General features: G+C 45.9%; 1 protein-coding gene across 1 annotated transcript in view; it reads right to left on the reverse strand.

The window, feature by feature from the left end:
* Positions 1 to 6,552: 6,552 nt before the first annotated feature.
* LOC119970921 (salivary glue protein Sgs-3-like) overlaps positions 6,553 to 14,976 on the reverse strand; it is a 45,625-nt gene continuing 37,201 nt past the window's right edge. Inside the window, exons 13-15 of the mRNA XM_038806031.1 lie at positions 14,528 to 14,557; positions 12,898 to 12,961; positions 6,553 to 6,628 (exon numbers count right to left, since the gene is read on the reverse strand). Coding sequence (XP_038661959.1) covers positions 6,553 to 6,628; positions 12,898 to 12,961; positions 14,528 to 14,557 — 170 coding nt within the window. The remainder of the gene's footprint in view (positions 6,629 to 12,897; positions 12,962 to 14,527; positions 14,558 to 14,976) is intronic.

Here is a 14,976-nt window from a genome sequence, read left to right on the forward strand (position 1 = left end):
AGTTTCATAAAAGTATTTTCCTTCAGTAAAACAACAGTATCTGCGCAAGACACAGAACATCTCACCGGGTCATGTTTCCATTCTAATTTGCTCTGCAGTGGCCAAACTTTTATCTTCATGCTGGGTAACTTTACCTGCCCTCAGCAGGGGAGAACAAATTCCAAAGATCAGGGGGAAACAATCATCTGCAACTGGATGTGTCCCATGCAGGTTATTCCACCCATGCAATTCGGTGCAGGGGGCAACACTTTGTCTCTCAAATGGAGAGTCCTGCACTGTGTCTCCACCCAGAAGTTTGGAAATGGATCATCTACCTCAGGTGGGTGTCGCATTTACTTTCAGAGAGGCTGCAGGTTTTAAATCAGCGATGGAGGAAGAAGTCGAGTTCCGAATCAGTCATTACCTGGATATTAAATGACTAATCTTCTAATTTACCCGAGTTCGATAGGTAAAGGTTGACCTCTGTAGTTTAGAAATATTGCTTAGGCTGCAAAGTAATATTTTAATGATGATGATCAATCTTAATTTGTGCACTTTTTATGACTGATAAACACCATTGTTACATGTTTTTAAAAATTCCATATCTGTTGTTGAAGCTGCAGTTGTTCCCAATGCTGAAAGGGATACAGTTGATGATGTCAGAGTGCGAAGCATCAAAATGATCCATTTTTATCAATGGAAAATATCAATGAACAAGTTGTTGAAAATCAATATTTTCAGTTTAACTGAATTAATTTTGTTCTTGATTAACCTCCAATTTTACCTCAATTCGTAATAATTTCAGAAGTTATTGAAATTTTAGTTAATATTGCAAACAAAGCATCTATATGTGTATAAAGATATTAAAGCTGGAGAATATAAGCAGCACGGTGGCACAGTGACTAGTCCTGTGGCTTCACAGTGCCAGGGACCCAGGTTTGATTCCCGGCTTGGGTCACTGTCTGTGCGGAGTCTGCACGTTCTCCCTATGTCTTCGTGGGTTGCCTCCAGGTGCTCCAGTTTCCTCCAACACATCCCGAATGACTTGCTGTGAAGTAATTAGGACATTCTGAATTCTCCCAGTAACTTTATTGCAGTGTTAATGGAAGCCTACTTGTGACAACAAAGATTATTATTAACAGCATGTAATGCAGTGAGAAGTGGCAGCATCAGAGCTAATGTTATAGTGATGGAAGTAGGATTTTCATTTGGTAGCTTCTGATGGAGAGAGTTTAGTTTTTTGATCCATTTTTGCTCATCAGAGTTGTCACTCATATTCGAATGGTTTCTGCGATCAAGGAGCCGGGAGTTAAAGTGAAGAATGATGCTGTGGGAATAGGGGAGACTGTTGGTTTTACCGTAAGGGCTCTTTCTTTTCTATTTGCTGCGTATTTGGAAAACCAAGGATAGGGGGCATTAGTCCGTGAATAGGGAAGCAATCGATAGTGGCTGAGCAGAGCGACAGTTTAATGAGTGCATTCAGTTTTACTTGTGAGCCAACACCCATTTTTGTCTGATGCATGTTGATGTCCCTTCTCAGGGACAGTCAGTTGCAGCTGCCAGATAAGTGGATAGACTGGGGTACGGTGTTATTCAGGCAACTAATAGTATTGAAGAATTGGAACCTTTTTTGCGTTTTGGTTGTTCCCAACAGTTCAGTGACTATTTGTGCACTAAATCCAGGAAATTCTGCATGTTGAATTTGCAAAGCACAGAAAAATATTTTCTTCATCCTGGGAATCCTGACTGCTGCAGAATATAAACCTACCATATTAATATTGGTCGGTCTACAGTCTTCTTTTGTTGCAGTGTTACGATAGAGCTGGGGAAAAAAATCTTCCACTGTGCAACATAATCTGATAAGATTTTACTAATTTGCCTCATTTGAATAAAGTAAAATTAAAATATTCCTCACTTGGCAAAGTGCCTCCAACTGGACTTTCATCTGAAAGACATAATTTGAAACACATTGATCAATTGAATGACAAATAATCAACATTACAACGATGAGGGGCAGCATGGTGGCCTAGTGGTTAGCACAACCGCCTCACGGCGCTGAGGTCCCAGGTTCGATCCCGGCTCTGGGTCACTGTCCGTGTGGAGTTTGCACATTCTCCCCGTGTCTGCGTGGGTTTCGCCCCCACAACCCAAAAATGTGCAGAGTAGGTGGATTGGCCACGCTAAATTGCCCTTTAATTGGAAAAAATAATTGGGTAATCTAAATTTAAAAAAAAAACATTACAACGATGAATTTATGTCTCAAGTATCACTTGAGATGAAATGCTAAGAATGGGAATGCTAAATGATGATTCCAGTAACTGTTAATGAAATTAGCATGTTGTCAGATGGCCATGAAAAGATTCAGCCCTGTGTCTCCTGCTAACAATGATCGTAACGCTTTAAATACATACATTCCCATTGGTGTTTCAATCTGAAACTCCAGGCCAATATATGAGTCTTTTTAAACTATCTTCATTCTGAGGACATTGCTGAATGCATATTGCCAATATCATACCTGTTGTCAAAGTTGATGGGATTGTTGTCGCTGAAAGGCAAGTAATTCAATTTGTAAGTTGAGAAAATATAACATTTTCAGTTGAAAATCTTACTTGTCAAGTCAACAGATGAGATTTTATGACGACAAATTTTAGACTCTTCCATGTTCTCGTTGGGTGGAAGCTGGAATATAGCCCAGGAGAGTTGGTCAATCACATTAGAGACATTTACTGTTTAGGACTGGCTTTTAGGCCCAGATTCCAAAATACAACCTTCTTTTGAATTGAAAATCTCATATTTGCAGTTAGGTGCATCCTCGGGAAAATCTAGGTTGTTTGCATGAGGTCATGACTTGGCCAGACGACCCAAACTGGCGCTGGAATGTGGAGACGAGGGGATTTTCACAGTACTTCATTGCAGTGTTAAGCCTACTTGTGACACTAATAGAAATTATTACCACAATAACATCCTGTTTACCCGCCCACCCAATTACTATTTCTGACCCCCCTCAATCCTGTTGGAATCATGGTTAATATAAGTAAAAACATGAACCTTGTCTACTTTACCTTTTGTTGAAGATGTTCTTGGAAAATAAGGCTGGCTGGTTATTCTGCCTGGAATTAAAATGGAAAATAAACAAACGAGTCTTCTCTGGTTCTTGAAGAATTCTCAATCATTCACTCTCAAGAATTATAGGTCTGCAGACTTAACGCCCCAATATCATGATCATGTCCTTTTTGATTTCTACCTCTAACATAACCGGATGGTTATTGAAGTTGGAATGCTTAACACATGAAAAGAATGATTTGAAGGTGCAAGTGTATTAAAATCTTGGACAAATATGTCTACAAAATTGTGTTGTGTGTGTCAAGCCTGATGCACCGCCCCCGATGGGCCAAGTTCCAGATCGCGCATTTGACCCATGGTCTCAGTGATCGGGAACCCGGCATGGCGGCTGCGGGCTGTGTCCAGCACCATCACAGTCGGGCGGGAGCTGTGCTGTTGGCCGGTGGGGCTTAGGCGAGGGCTGAGGGGAGGGACTAGTGGGGGGTGGCCCAGAATGTAGGAGGTGTCCAGTGTGGCACTATCTGGCAGGTCAGGTGCACGCACGACTGGGGCAATGTTGTACGGCGCATACGCAGCCACGGACCCGGCAATTCTCCGCCTGCTTTTGCCGTGGAGGCTCGGCGTTTTACATGGTGCGACTGCATACCCCTCACCGGCCGGAGGATCGGTGCTGGGGCGTCATCGATTTTTTTGTTGTAAAATGCCACGGATCCTCCCGACATAGCCTGAAAATCGGAGAATGCAGCCCCTTGTGTCTGAAATTGGTACCGGATATGCTCAGTGGACAGATTGGTGCATGATCTATTCTTTGTGGGCAGCACCTTTCTGATCACTTTTTTCTGGTGGCTATTGTTACAATTTATTTTTTTTATAAATGTTTTTTATTGGGTTTTTGAACAAAGTATATTTACCGTTATGCAAAAAGGATATACATATATATACACATATATAGAAGGGAAGGTCACACCCAAACATACCAATTCAAAGAAAACAGTATATGATAGAAAAATATATATTATTTGTACATTAATAGTTGCTATACTCAATGATGCAGCCACTGGTGAGTTTAAAGTTAGTGCAGATGTGGAAAATACTTATTACTTTGTTGACGAGATGTGGTTAAGTTGATACCTGTTGTTGAAGTTGCTCTTGTTGTTGACTCTGGAAGGATACAATTGATGATTTAAGTGTCGAGACTACAAAATTATCTTGTTATCAGAGAATGATCTATGGGACGGGATTCTCTCTTATCCGACGCCACAATTGTAAAATGGGATTGGGCGGAGAATAGCTTTCGATGCTAAATTTGCTGCAGGAGCTGATTTGACGCTAAATCGCAATTCTCTGTCACCACATAAACGGAGTCAATGCGTTTCATTCCGCACGTACAGTAGGCACCGTTTGCATATCATTAGCGGGCCCGACCCAGTATTGTACGGGGCCTCAGCGATTCTCCGCCTCCGATGGGCCGAGATCCCGAAGGCGTGGTTCACTTGTGCTGTAAAAAAATTGAGAAACCGGCATCGTTGCTATTGAGGGAGAGAGAGAGACGAGGTCAGACACGGATAGGAGTGACTGCAGGTTGCTGGCCCGGATGTTGCCTGTGCTTGCTGGGATGCGGGGCCCTGTCAGGGAAGTGGGGGAGAAAGGAGATTTGGGAGAAGATGCGGGGTGATTCCCGCAGTGCCAGTCAGGGCTACAATGCAGCCCGGTGGACTAGGTTGGGCACAGAGGTACGCATCATACTAACATGTTGATCTTTCACCCGCAGCAGACAATGGATATTGGAACACAACCAGGAAGGTTAGTCTTCCTACTGGTGGCTGCAGCCCTGGGAGAAGCCCTGCTGCTGTACGAGCGTGAACTGCTTGAGGAGGAAGAAGCAGCTGCAGTTGCGCAGAGTGCAGCAGTGGAGCGAGCAATAGAGGAGCGGGCAGCAGAGACACAGGTGGCAGCCACCCAGGTTGGAGAGCCTCATGTGTACCGGCAGCTCCTGTCATTCGAGGACGTTCCAGATCGGCATGCCGCCGCCGACTCTGGCTGAGCAGAGAGACAGTCCGACATATCTGCCAGATGATGGCACACCAGGCACCGCAGGGAAATGGGGGAGCTGACGTGCTCCTGGTGGCCATCAAGACGACGGTCGTCCTGAACGTTTACACCACGGAGTCCTTTCAGGCGCCAAGTGGGGAATTGTCTTAGATCTCACAGGCCTTGGTGCACACGTTCCAATGATAATGGGGAAACATAAATAACCAGCTGGATGAGTCTCATGCAGGTTATTCCAGCCATGCAATTTGGTCCACGGAACAACACTTTGTCTCCTCAACGGAGATTCCTGCCCTGTGTCTCCACCCAGAAGTCTATAAACGGATCATCTATTGTTCAGCATTTAGGCTGGGAACTCTGACCATGAAACAAGGTTAGAATTTGATTGTAATTGAGTGCAAGCTTGTTTAAATTGCATTCATTTCAATGTGCTTGTCTGTTTCTCAATCAGAATCCCCTGTTTTCCGGTTGAAACTCGAAATCCCAAAACCAAAGTTTGGATTCATATGATGAATCACAAAACAGATATGCGATACACCACACACTCATCTGAATTACATGCACACTCCACAAAAACGTACAGAGTGAAAATTGTTCTTGATTCTTGCCACTAGCTGTTATTCCAACTCTCCCTGCAGGAACGTTGCATCAGCTACTCCACTCTGATCCCAGTAAAAATGCCATTGGAGTCTCACTAGAGAAATTTGTGGGGCTGAGGCCTACTTTAGGCGGGTGGCCCATTTACTTTTGCTATATTACCTTGTGTGATACATGTTACTCATTTGATTTTTTTCTAAGATGATCCTGTACTCGATGTGCATTTAGACTCAAAGTCTTCAATTAAAGCAACTTGTTTATTGAGTAACTTTCGCAAACAAACTGTGAATTTGTTCTCACTTCACTAGCTCAACTAGAGATTAAATTAATAATATTAGATATATCTAAACTATGATTAACTGCACCTGCACTCTTAGCTATCCCTCTCTACCTCTGTCTACTAGTCACACACAACATGAAGATGCGGGAACTCGGCTTGAGCTTGTCTTTCTTCCCATCTCTAGTGCTGCTATCTAGTGGTTATCTCGCTATTACTTATGTACATTAAACCTTTATATACATACTGATATGCATATCAGTACAAGTTTCAGAGATGCTGCAGGCTTTAAATCAGTGATGAAGGAAGTAGTCGAGTTCTGAATGAGTAATCACCTGGATATTAACTGACTAATCTTCTAATTTACTCTAATTGGATATGTAAAAGTTGACAGCTGTGGTTCAGAAATGGAAAACTGTCTTGTTCGCAGGAAGAAATTTTAATCCAAAGTTATGGAAAATATATGTTGACAGAATGTTGGTTTTTACATACTTGTTGTTGCAGTTGACGTTGATGTTGATGCTGTAAAAAACACAGTTAATGATGTGATCTGATTGTAATTAACTCCAAGCCTGTTTAAATTGCATTTACTTCAGTGTGCTTGTCCGTTTCTCAATCAGAATCCCCAATTTTTTGGTATAAAGCAGTGGAAGTTCCTGGAACCTGTAATAATATCAGAGTAATGAGGATGGATTTAGACAGCTGTCGGAAAAAGGAGCACAGAATCCAATGGGACAATTTGTGCTGATAATTTCTGACTTTCGTACAATTTCACACATACTCTGTGGGAAATTTGTTGTACAAAATCAAAGGTTAAGTTAAAAATATTAGTTCAATAATTTCAGGTTCATGAAATACTGCTGTTGAAAATTGCAACTATGCAGACATTGGGTGGAATTTAATGCTCTCCTCCGTGCTAAATTTGGTGGCAATGCGGCATTTCATCAAGCAGGACAGAGGTGAGTTGTGAGCTCACTGCCTTCCTGCCTCTGGCCGATAAAGTCCATGGTGTGTCGGCTCCTGAATGGCCTCCGCAGCCCACCAGCAACTGAAGCACTTCAGTGGGCAATTCCACTTTGGATTTGTGGGGGTGCTCCTATTGAAAGTCATGCGGTGTCTGATCACTGGACACAAGATTGGGAAGGACAGTTCCCTTTTAGAATCACGCCACTGGCCTTACTGGGTAATATTGGCTGACTGCTCGTCATGGACGGAATTTGGACCAATAATGTCCTTGATCCCAGGGATGAAACATCACTGCAGACGTTGGCACTTAATGAGGACAGTCTTCTGAAACAGAAACGATGCAGGGCAATCACCTCTTCTCAAGCCGATGACCAAAACTCACATCACCGACAATAAAGTCTTTTAAATAATTAATGCACGTTCTTTGGATTAATAAATGTTATAACCTGCCTGCTCACCATTGGCTGGGGACTAATGACTAATGACAATCCCACAATCCTATGGGTGTATGAGCTTCCCCAATGAGGGGGGCAGAGAAATCATTAGCAGACTCCCTGCATAAATAGAGCTGGCCAGTTTGGAACCTGCAGAGAGAGAGGAGTGAGCAGCAAGGGAAGTTCCTGCTGCTGCTGCTGTTGTGTATATATGTTATTATAAATAAATGTTATTTCTTTGTATCCTGAAAACATGTGCTGGATTTTTCGTTGCCTTCACAAAACTGGCGACGAGGGTTAAAGTGAATAGCTGTCTACACTGCTGATGCCACCTTCCTGGATTTTTGTTGGATACAGGTTGGAAGTTGTTTTCTATTACACCATGCCTCTTTATGGACGTTTGGATGTTTTTGATGCTGCGCTGGAAAGCTGGAACCAGTACGCACAACGGATGCGTTACTATTTCCGGGTAAACAACATCACCGAAAACGAGCGCCAGGTCGTCATATTGCTCACCGCTTGTGATCCGCATACGTTTGGGGTGATTAGGAGCCTTACTTACCCAGCTGTGCTGGACACCAAAACGTTTGATGAACTGTGAACTTAGTGGGGCAACATTTTAACCCAACCCCATCCACGATAGTCCAACGTTACCGGTTTAATACCGCTGAGAGGACCCCAGGAGAATCCCTAGCCGACTATCTATCCAGGCTACGCAGGATTGCGGAGCACTGTGACTATGGTGAGACCTTGTCAGAAATGTTACGCGACGATTTGGATTGCGGTATTAACAATGCGGCCACCCAGAGAAAGTTGTTAGCCGAGCCAACATTGACCATTCAAATTGTATTGTCCCGAGAGAGCGCAGAACGGGGAATGCAGGAGCTACAGGGAATGGAGGCACCTTCCCTCCCTTCCGTCCGAAAGCGTCCCCCTGCACCCCTGCAGTACCTTGGGCGAGGCGACGTCCGGATCGATGCCAGTGGCAGTCGGGCATTCCTCCCCGAAGGGAGCCTTCTCCAGAACCAATGGATGAGGAGCCATGTCCGTGTCAGACTTGTAGGCGCCGACCCCATCGCGGACACCGGTCCTGGGGGCTCCAGAGGCGCCGTCGTTCCGACCAAAACTGTGGCCAGCCCAGGGGCCGTACCTTTCATTTGGATGAACGTGCGGCAACTACTCCCGAGGACGTGGAGACGGAGGACGACTGCCTGCAGCTGTATTGTGTGGCAGCTCCCCGTGTGGCCCCCATTAAAGTGACAGTACGGGTCAATGGTCACCTGCTTGAGATGGAGTTGGACACTGGCGCAGCGGTCTCCGTGATCGCCCAGAGGACATTCGATCGCATCAAGCAGGGTATACAGACCCTTACATTAACCGACACACAGGCCAGGTTGGCCACCTACACGGGGGAACCATTGGACATTGCAGGAACTACGATGACCCTGTTGTTTATGGACGCCAGGAGGGACATTTTCCACTTATCGTGGTGCGCGGCCATGGGCCCAGCCTGTTGGGTCGGGACTGGTTCCGCCATTTGCGGTTGCAGTGGCAGCACATCCTCCAAACAGTTTCTGGAGGGTTGACTGAGGGGCTAGGACGATACCCAGATGTATTCCAGCGCGGTTTGGGGATAATAAAAGGGGCTGTAGCCCGTATCCAAATCGAACCAGGAGCCACGCCGCGCTATTTCCGGGCGCGCCCATGCCTTACGCCTGGCTCGAGAAGGTAGAAGGGGAGCTCACTCGTTTGGAGACTTTGGGTATCATCAGGCCCGTCCGTTTCGCTGACTGGGCAGCACCAATTGTACCTGTAATGAAGCCAGATGCGGCTTGTTCGGCGACTATAAACTTACAGTGAATACAGCTTCCCGACTCGACCAATACCCAATGCCTCGCCTAGAGGATCTCTACGCGAAGCTTGCAGGCGGACTCTCATTCACAAAATTAGATATGAGTCACGCCTACCTACAGTTGGAGCTGGACCCTGCCTCCTGACCATATGTAACAATTAATACACACCGGGGCCTGTATAAATATACATGTTTGCCCTTTGTAGTATCCTCTGCCTGCGCTATGTTTCAACGCGTTATGGAGGGCATTTTGAGAGGTTTACCGCGCATTGCTGTCTACTTAGATGACGTTTTGATCACAGGGTCGTCGGAGCAGGAACATTTGGAAAATTTGGAGGCTGTCCTCAGACGCTTTTCGGAGGCTGGAGTCCGTTTACGTTGCACAAAGTGCGTCTTTCAGGTGAAGGAAGTAGTGTACCTCGGTTATCGGGTGAACCGCGAAGGTTTGCACCCCGTCGCAGAGAAGGTGCGCGCAATTCAACAGGCCCCCGCCCCGACTGACACTTCGCATCTTTGTTTGTTTCTCAGCCTCGTAAACTATTACGGAAAGTTCCTCCCCAATCTGGCAACAACGCTGGCCCCGTTGCACCTTCTGCTGAAGAAGAATCACACCTGGGTTTGGGGTCAGCCGCAAGAAACCGTTTTCCAGCGGGTAAAACAACAATTGTCGTCGTCTGGGTTACTAACCCACTGTGATCCTGGAAAGCCTTTGCTCATCATGTGATGCATCCCCGTATGGTCTTGGGGCCGACCTGTCCCACAAGATGGAGAACGGGGCCGAGCGGCCGATAGCTTTCGCCTCCTGCACATTGACTGCAGCGGAAATAAAACATGCTCAGATCGAGGAGGGGGGCCTGGCAGTGGTCTTTGTGGTGCGACGTTTCCACCAGTACGTATATGGCCGCCACTTCACTATTGTGACTGATCATAAGCCTCTGCTGGGACTTTTCAGAGAGGATAAGCCAATACCGCCCATTGCTTCCGCACGGATCCAGCGCTGGGCTTTGTTGCTCGCTGCATACGAGTATTCTCTGGAGCACAAACCAGGAACCCAGATAGGGAATGCCGACGCACTGAGCCGATTGCCTTTATCGATTGGCCCCATGTCGACCCCCACGACCGGTGAGGTGGTTGCAAGCTTAAATTTTATGGACACCTTGCCTGTGACGGCATCACAGATCCGTGAGTGGACCCAGACGGAACCATTCCTATCAAAGTTTCAGCACATAGTCCTGTATGGTGGGCAGCACAGACATCTCCCAGTCAAGTTGCGGGCATTTTCCTCCAAGCTGTCCGAATTCAGGGTGGAAGACGGCATCCTTTTGTGGGGGACGCGTGTGATTATCCCAGAAAAAGGACAGGAGCTGATACTGAGAGACTTACACAATGGGCATCCAGATGTGACCAAAATGAAAATGTTGGCCCGGAGTTATGTCTGGTGGCCAGGCCTCGACACCGGCATTGAGAAGGTGGCCCAAAACTGCTCCATTTGCCAGGAGCATCAGAAGCTCCTGCCGGCCGCGTCCCAACATCACTGGAAATGGTCAGGGCGGCCTTGGGCGCGCTTGCATGCGGATTTCGCCGGCCCTTTTCAAGGATCCATGTTCCGTCTGTTAATCAACGCCCAGTCTAAATGGCTAGAGGTGCCTAAGATGGTAGGCACAAAGTCCTGTGCAACAATCAAGAAGAGGCGTTTGTCTTTCAGTACACATGGCCTCCCCTAGGTGTTGGCCGCGGACAACGGCACTCCGTTCACAAGTGAGGAGTTTGCGAGGTTCATGAAGGTGAACGGTATACGCAATATCCGCACTGCCCCTTACCATCCGGCTTCAAATGGGTTGGCGGAGAGCGCAGTGCAGACATTCAAACGAGGCCTTAAGAAGCAGTCTTCCGGGTCGATGGACACGAGACTGGCTCGTTTTTTGTTTTCATATAGGACCACCCCCCATGCAGTGACTGGGGTAGCTCCCGCAGAACTCGTAATGGGCCAGAGACTTCGCACCTGCCTTAGCATGGTTTTCCCGGACATTGGCGCAAAAGTACGCCGCACACAAGAACGGCAGGGACATGGTTTATCTCGGCATTGGCCGATTCTGCAGTTTACGCCCGGTGACCCAGTGTTCGTTCGGAATTTTGCTGGTGGTGCCCAGTGGCGTAATCTTTCACCAAACGGGCCCTATCTCTTACCAGATGCAAGCCCAGGGTCATCTCCAGCGCAAACATGTAGACCATGTTCGCTCCAGAAGACTATCCCTTCTAACGGTTCCCCGCCCCAGGAGCTCATTTATACAGCCGCAGAGACCAGACACAATGCAAAGTATTCCTCACAACATCCTCTGTTGTCTCACTCAAAGCCTGCGCAGGTCGTGACATATCCGCGTGGAGATAAAGACGCCGAGATGACGGAGGCTGCAGACTCTGACTCCGAGATGGCGACACAAGACACCTCAGAGGGGGAATCCTCAGGCCCACGGGTCGTGGATGTACAACCGTTGCGCCGTTCATCACGGAAGCGCCGCTCTCCATCTCGTTACACACCGCCCGATCCAGCGACTCGTGCAAATGGTGTCCGGCCTGAGGCAAAACGAGTCCGACGCCCTCCTTCGCCAGGGTCTTCGGTGGATTCTTTGGACTTTGGGGGGGGGGGGGATGTTATAACCTGCCTGCTTACCATTGGCTGGGGACTAATGACAACCCCACAATCCTATGGGAGTATGAGCTTCGCCAATGAGGGGGACGGAGAAATCATTAGCAGACTCCCTGCATAAATAGTTTGGAATCGGCAGAGAGAGAGGAGTGAGCAGCAAGGGAAGTTGCTGCTGTTGTGTATCTATGTTATTGTAAATAAATGTTATTTCTTTGTATCCTGAAAACGCGTGCTGGATTTTTCGTGGTCCTCACAAAAATAAAGTTATTATTTCACTAACTGGTGAAGATATACGTTCGGCAATACAACATAACGCTGACTTCTTGAATAGTGAATGACAATTTTCGAGTTCTGAAATCCACTGTCATTCTCATTACAATGAATTTGTTGTGAGGTGAATTGGAAATCATTCAATTTATATTAGCAATTTGATACCTGTTGTTGTTGGTGTCATTGTTGTTGTTGCTGGAAAGTAAAGATTTGGAATTTTAAGTGAGGGGAACATTGAGCAATTACATCATCTTTCAGTAGGAAATGCTGATGAGGTAAACCAAGGAACCTGTTCACCAAGACTCTACCCTGAATCAGAATCATATCGTGCAGAATGAGGCCATTTGACCCATCAAGTCTGCACCAACTCTCTATCAACACCTCCAATCCCCGAAACTTAACCTGCACATTCTTGGACACTAAGGAGCAATTTAGCAGGGCCAATTCACACACTCCACATATTTTTGGCTGTGGGAGGAAACCGGAGCACCAGGAGGAAAGTTACGTGGACAGCAATGGAGAAAGGCACCTGGCCAAAGAATACAATGAAGGTGTTAGATTTTGATGGAAGGTGAGCTGTAAGTGAGATGCAGGGAGGTGGGATTTGGTTAGCCTCCAGAGGAATGGGGGTGATGTGACGTGTGAGGGACAGGAGTGATGCCAGTGGCACAGATGGTGTGACTCACTCAAGCTGGCCTAAGGAGGTCATTCATCTTTCTCCTGCCTCGGTCCCAGTACTGCTGGTGAGGTAGGCAACACTCACCGCTGCATCGAGCTCGGACTAGAAAAGCAGTGAAAAGCAGGTCTCCGTGAAGCCATCTCCTTGGCTGAAATGAGGATGTTTGGGGAGTGGAGAGCATATAAGCAGCTCCAGCTGGTCAGACCCTCCAGCACCAATTTCAACACCAGCGAATTGGATGCCAGGGGAATGTGATTTTCTCTAAACTATCATGGACTGAGTGCTGGCCTAGCTGTATGTCCTGACACACTTCCTGAATAAAGCCCCAAATGGAATGCGAGCCAATCTATCATAATGCAAAGGTAGTCTGACGAGTTTCATAAAAGTATTTTTCTTCTGTAAAACAACAGTACCTCCGCGAGGCACGGAACACTTCACTGGGTTATGTTTACATTCTAATTGGCTCCACAGTGGCCAAATTTTAAAATCATGCTGGGAAAGTTAACCTAGCCCACAGCAGGGGAGCACAAGTTACAATGATCATGGGGAAACCATCATCCCCAGCTGGATGAGTCCCATGCAGTCTCTTGCACCCATGCAAATCGGTCCAGGGGGAAACACTTAGTCTCTTCAACGGAGAATCTGGCACTTTGTCTCCACTCAGAAGTCTATAAACGGATCATCTATAGTTCAGCGTTTAGACTGGGAAATTTGACCTTGAACCTAGGTGAGAATTTGATTGTAATTAACTCCAAGCCTGTTTAAATTGCATTTACTTCAGTGTGCTTGTCCGTTTCTCAATCAGAATCCCCTATTTTCCGGTTTAAACTTTAATTCCCAAAACCAACGTTTGGATTCATATGATGAATCACAAAACAGATATGCGGCACACCGCACACTTATATGAATTACATGCACAATGCACAAAAACTTACAGAGTAAACATTGTCCTTGATTCTTGCCACCTGCTGCTACCCCGATTCTCGCTGCAGGAACGTTGCACCAGTTACTCCACTCTGATCCAGTAAAAATGCCATTGGTGTCTCACTGAAGCAATTTGAGAGACTGACACCTACTTCAGTCGGGTGTTCCATTTACTTCTGTTATATTACCTTGTGTAATAGACATTACTCATTTCTTCTTTCCAACCTGATCCTCGACTCGATGTTCATTAACACTCAAAGTCTCCAATGAAAGCAAATTGTTTATTGAGTAAAGTTAGCAAAAGAACTGTGAGTTTGTTCTCACTTCACTCTCTGAACTAGAGATTAAATTAACAATATTAGATATAAGTCAACTATGAGTAACTACATCTGTACTCTGAGCTATCTCTCCCTACCTCTGTCTACTAGTCGCACCCAACACAAAGACGCGGAAACTCGGCTTGAGCTGGTGTTTCTTCCCATCTCGTGCTACCATCTAGTGGTTATCTAGCTGTTACTTCTGTATATTAACCCTTTATATACATACAGATGGGCAGCTCACTAGAACTTTCAGAGAAGCTGCAGGTTTTAAATCAGTGATGAAAGAAGTAGTCGAGTTTTGAATGAGTAATTACCTGGATATAATCTGACTAATCTTCTAATTTACTCTAGTTGGATAGGTAAAGGTTGACCGCTGTGGTTTAGAAATGGGACACTCTCTTGTTCACAGGAAGAAATTTGAACCAGAGATAATGGAAAACATATGTTGACAGAAAGTTTTTATTACATACCGGTTGTTGAAGTTGACGTTGATGTTGATGCTGTAAAGAACACAGTTAATGATGTGAATATACAGAATGGCAAATCATTCCATCACCTCTCAATTCAGAATCCCAGTTGTCAAGTGAGTGGGGACCATTGTGTTAATGAGGGGGTGCTGATTAAATTTGGAAAAAGATGACTGACTTGCCAGTGCTGAAACGTGATAGCATGTTCCAGGGAATGGTTGAGAGAGGAACCATTGTATCTTTACACAGCAAAGTGAATAAACATTTGAAACAGTGGCAGGTACTGGAACCTGTATTAATATCAGAATAATGAAGATGGATTGAGACAGCTGTCGGAAAATGGAGCACAGAATCCAATGGGACAACTTGTGCTATTAATTTATGACTTTCGTACAATTTCACACTGACTCAATGGGAAATTTGCTGGACAAAATCAAAGGTTAATTCAGAAA

The sequence above is a fragment of the Scyliorhinus canicula genome, chromosome 9, assembly GCF_902713615.1.
Source record: "Scyliorhinus canicula chromosome 9, sScyCan1.1, whole genome shotgun sequence".
Classification (NCBI taxonomy): Eukaryota; Metazoa; Chordata; class Chondrichthyes; order Carcharhiniformes; family Scyliorhinidae; genus Scyliorhinus; species Scyliorhinus canicula.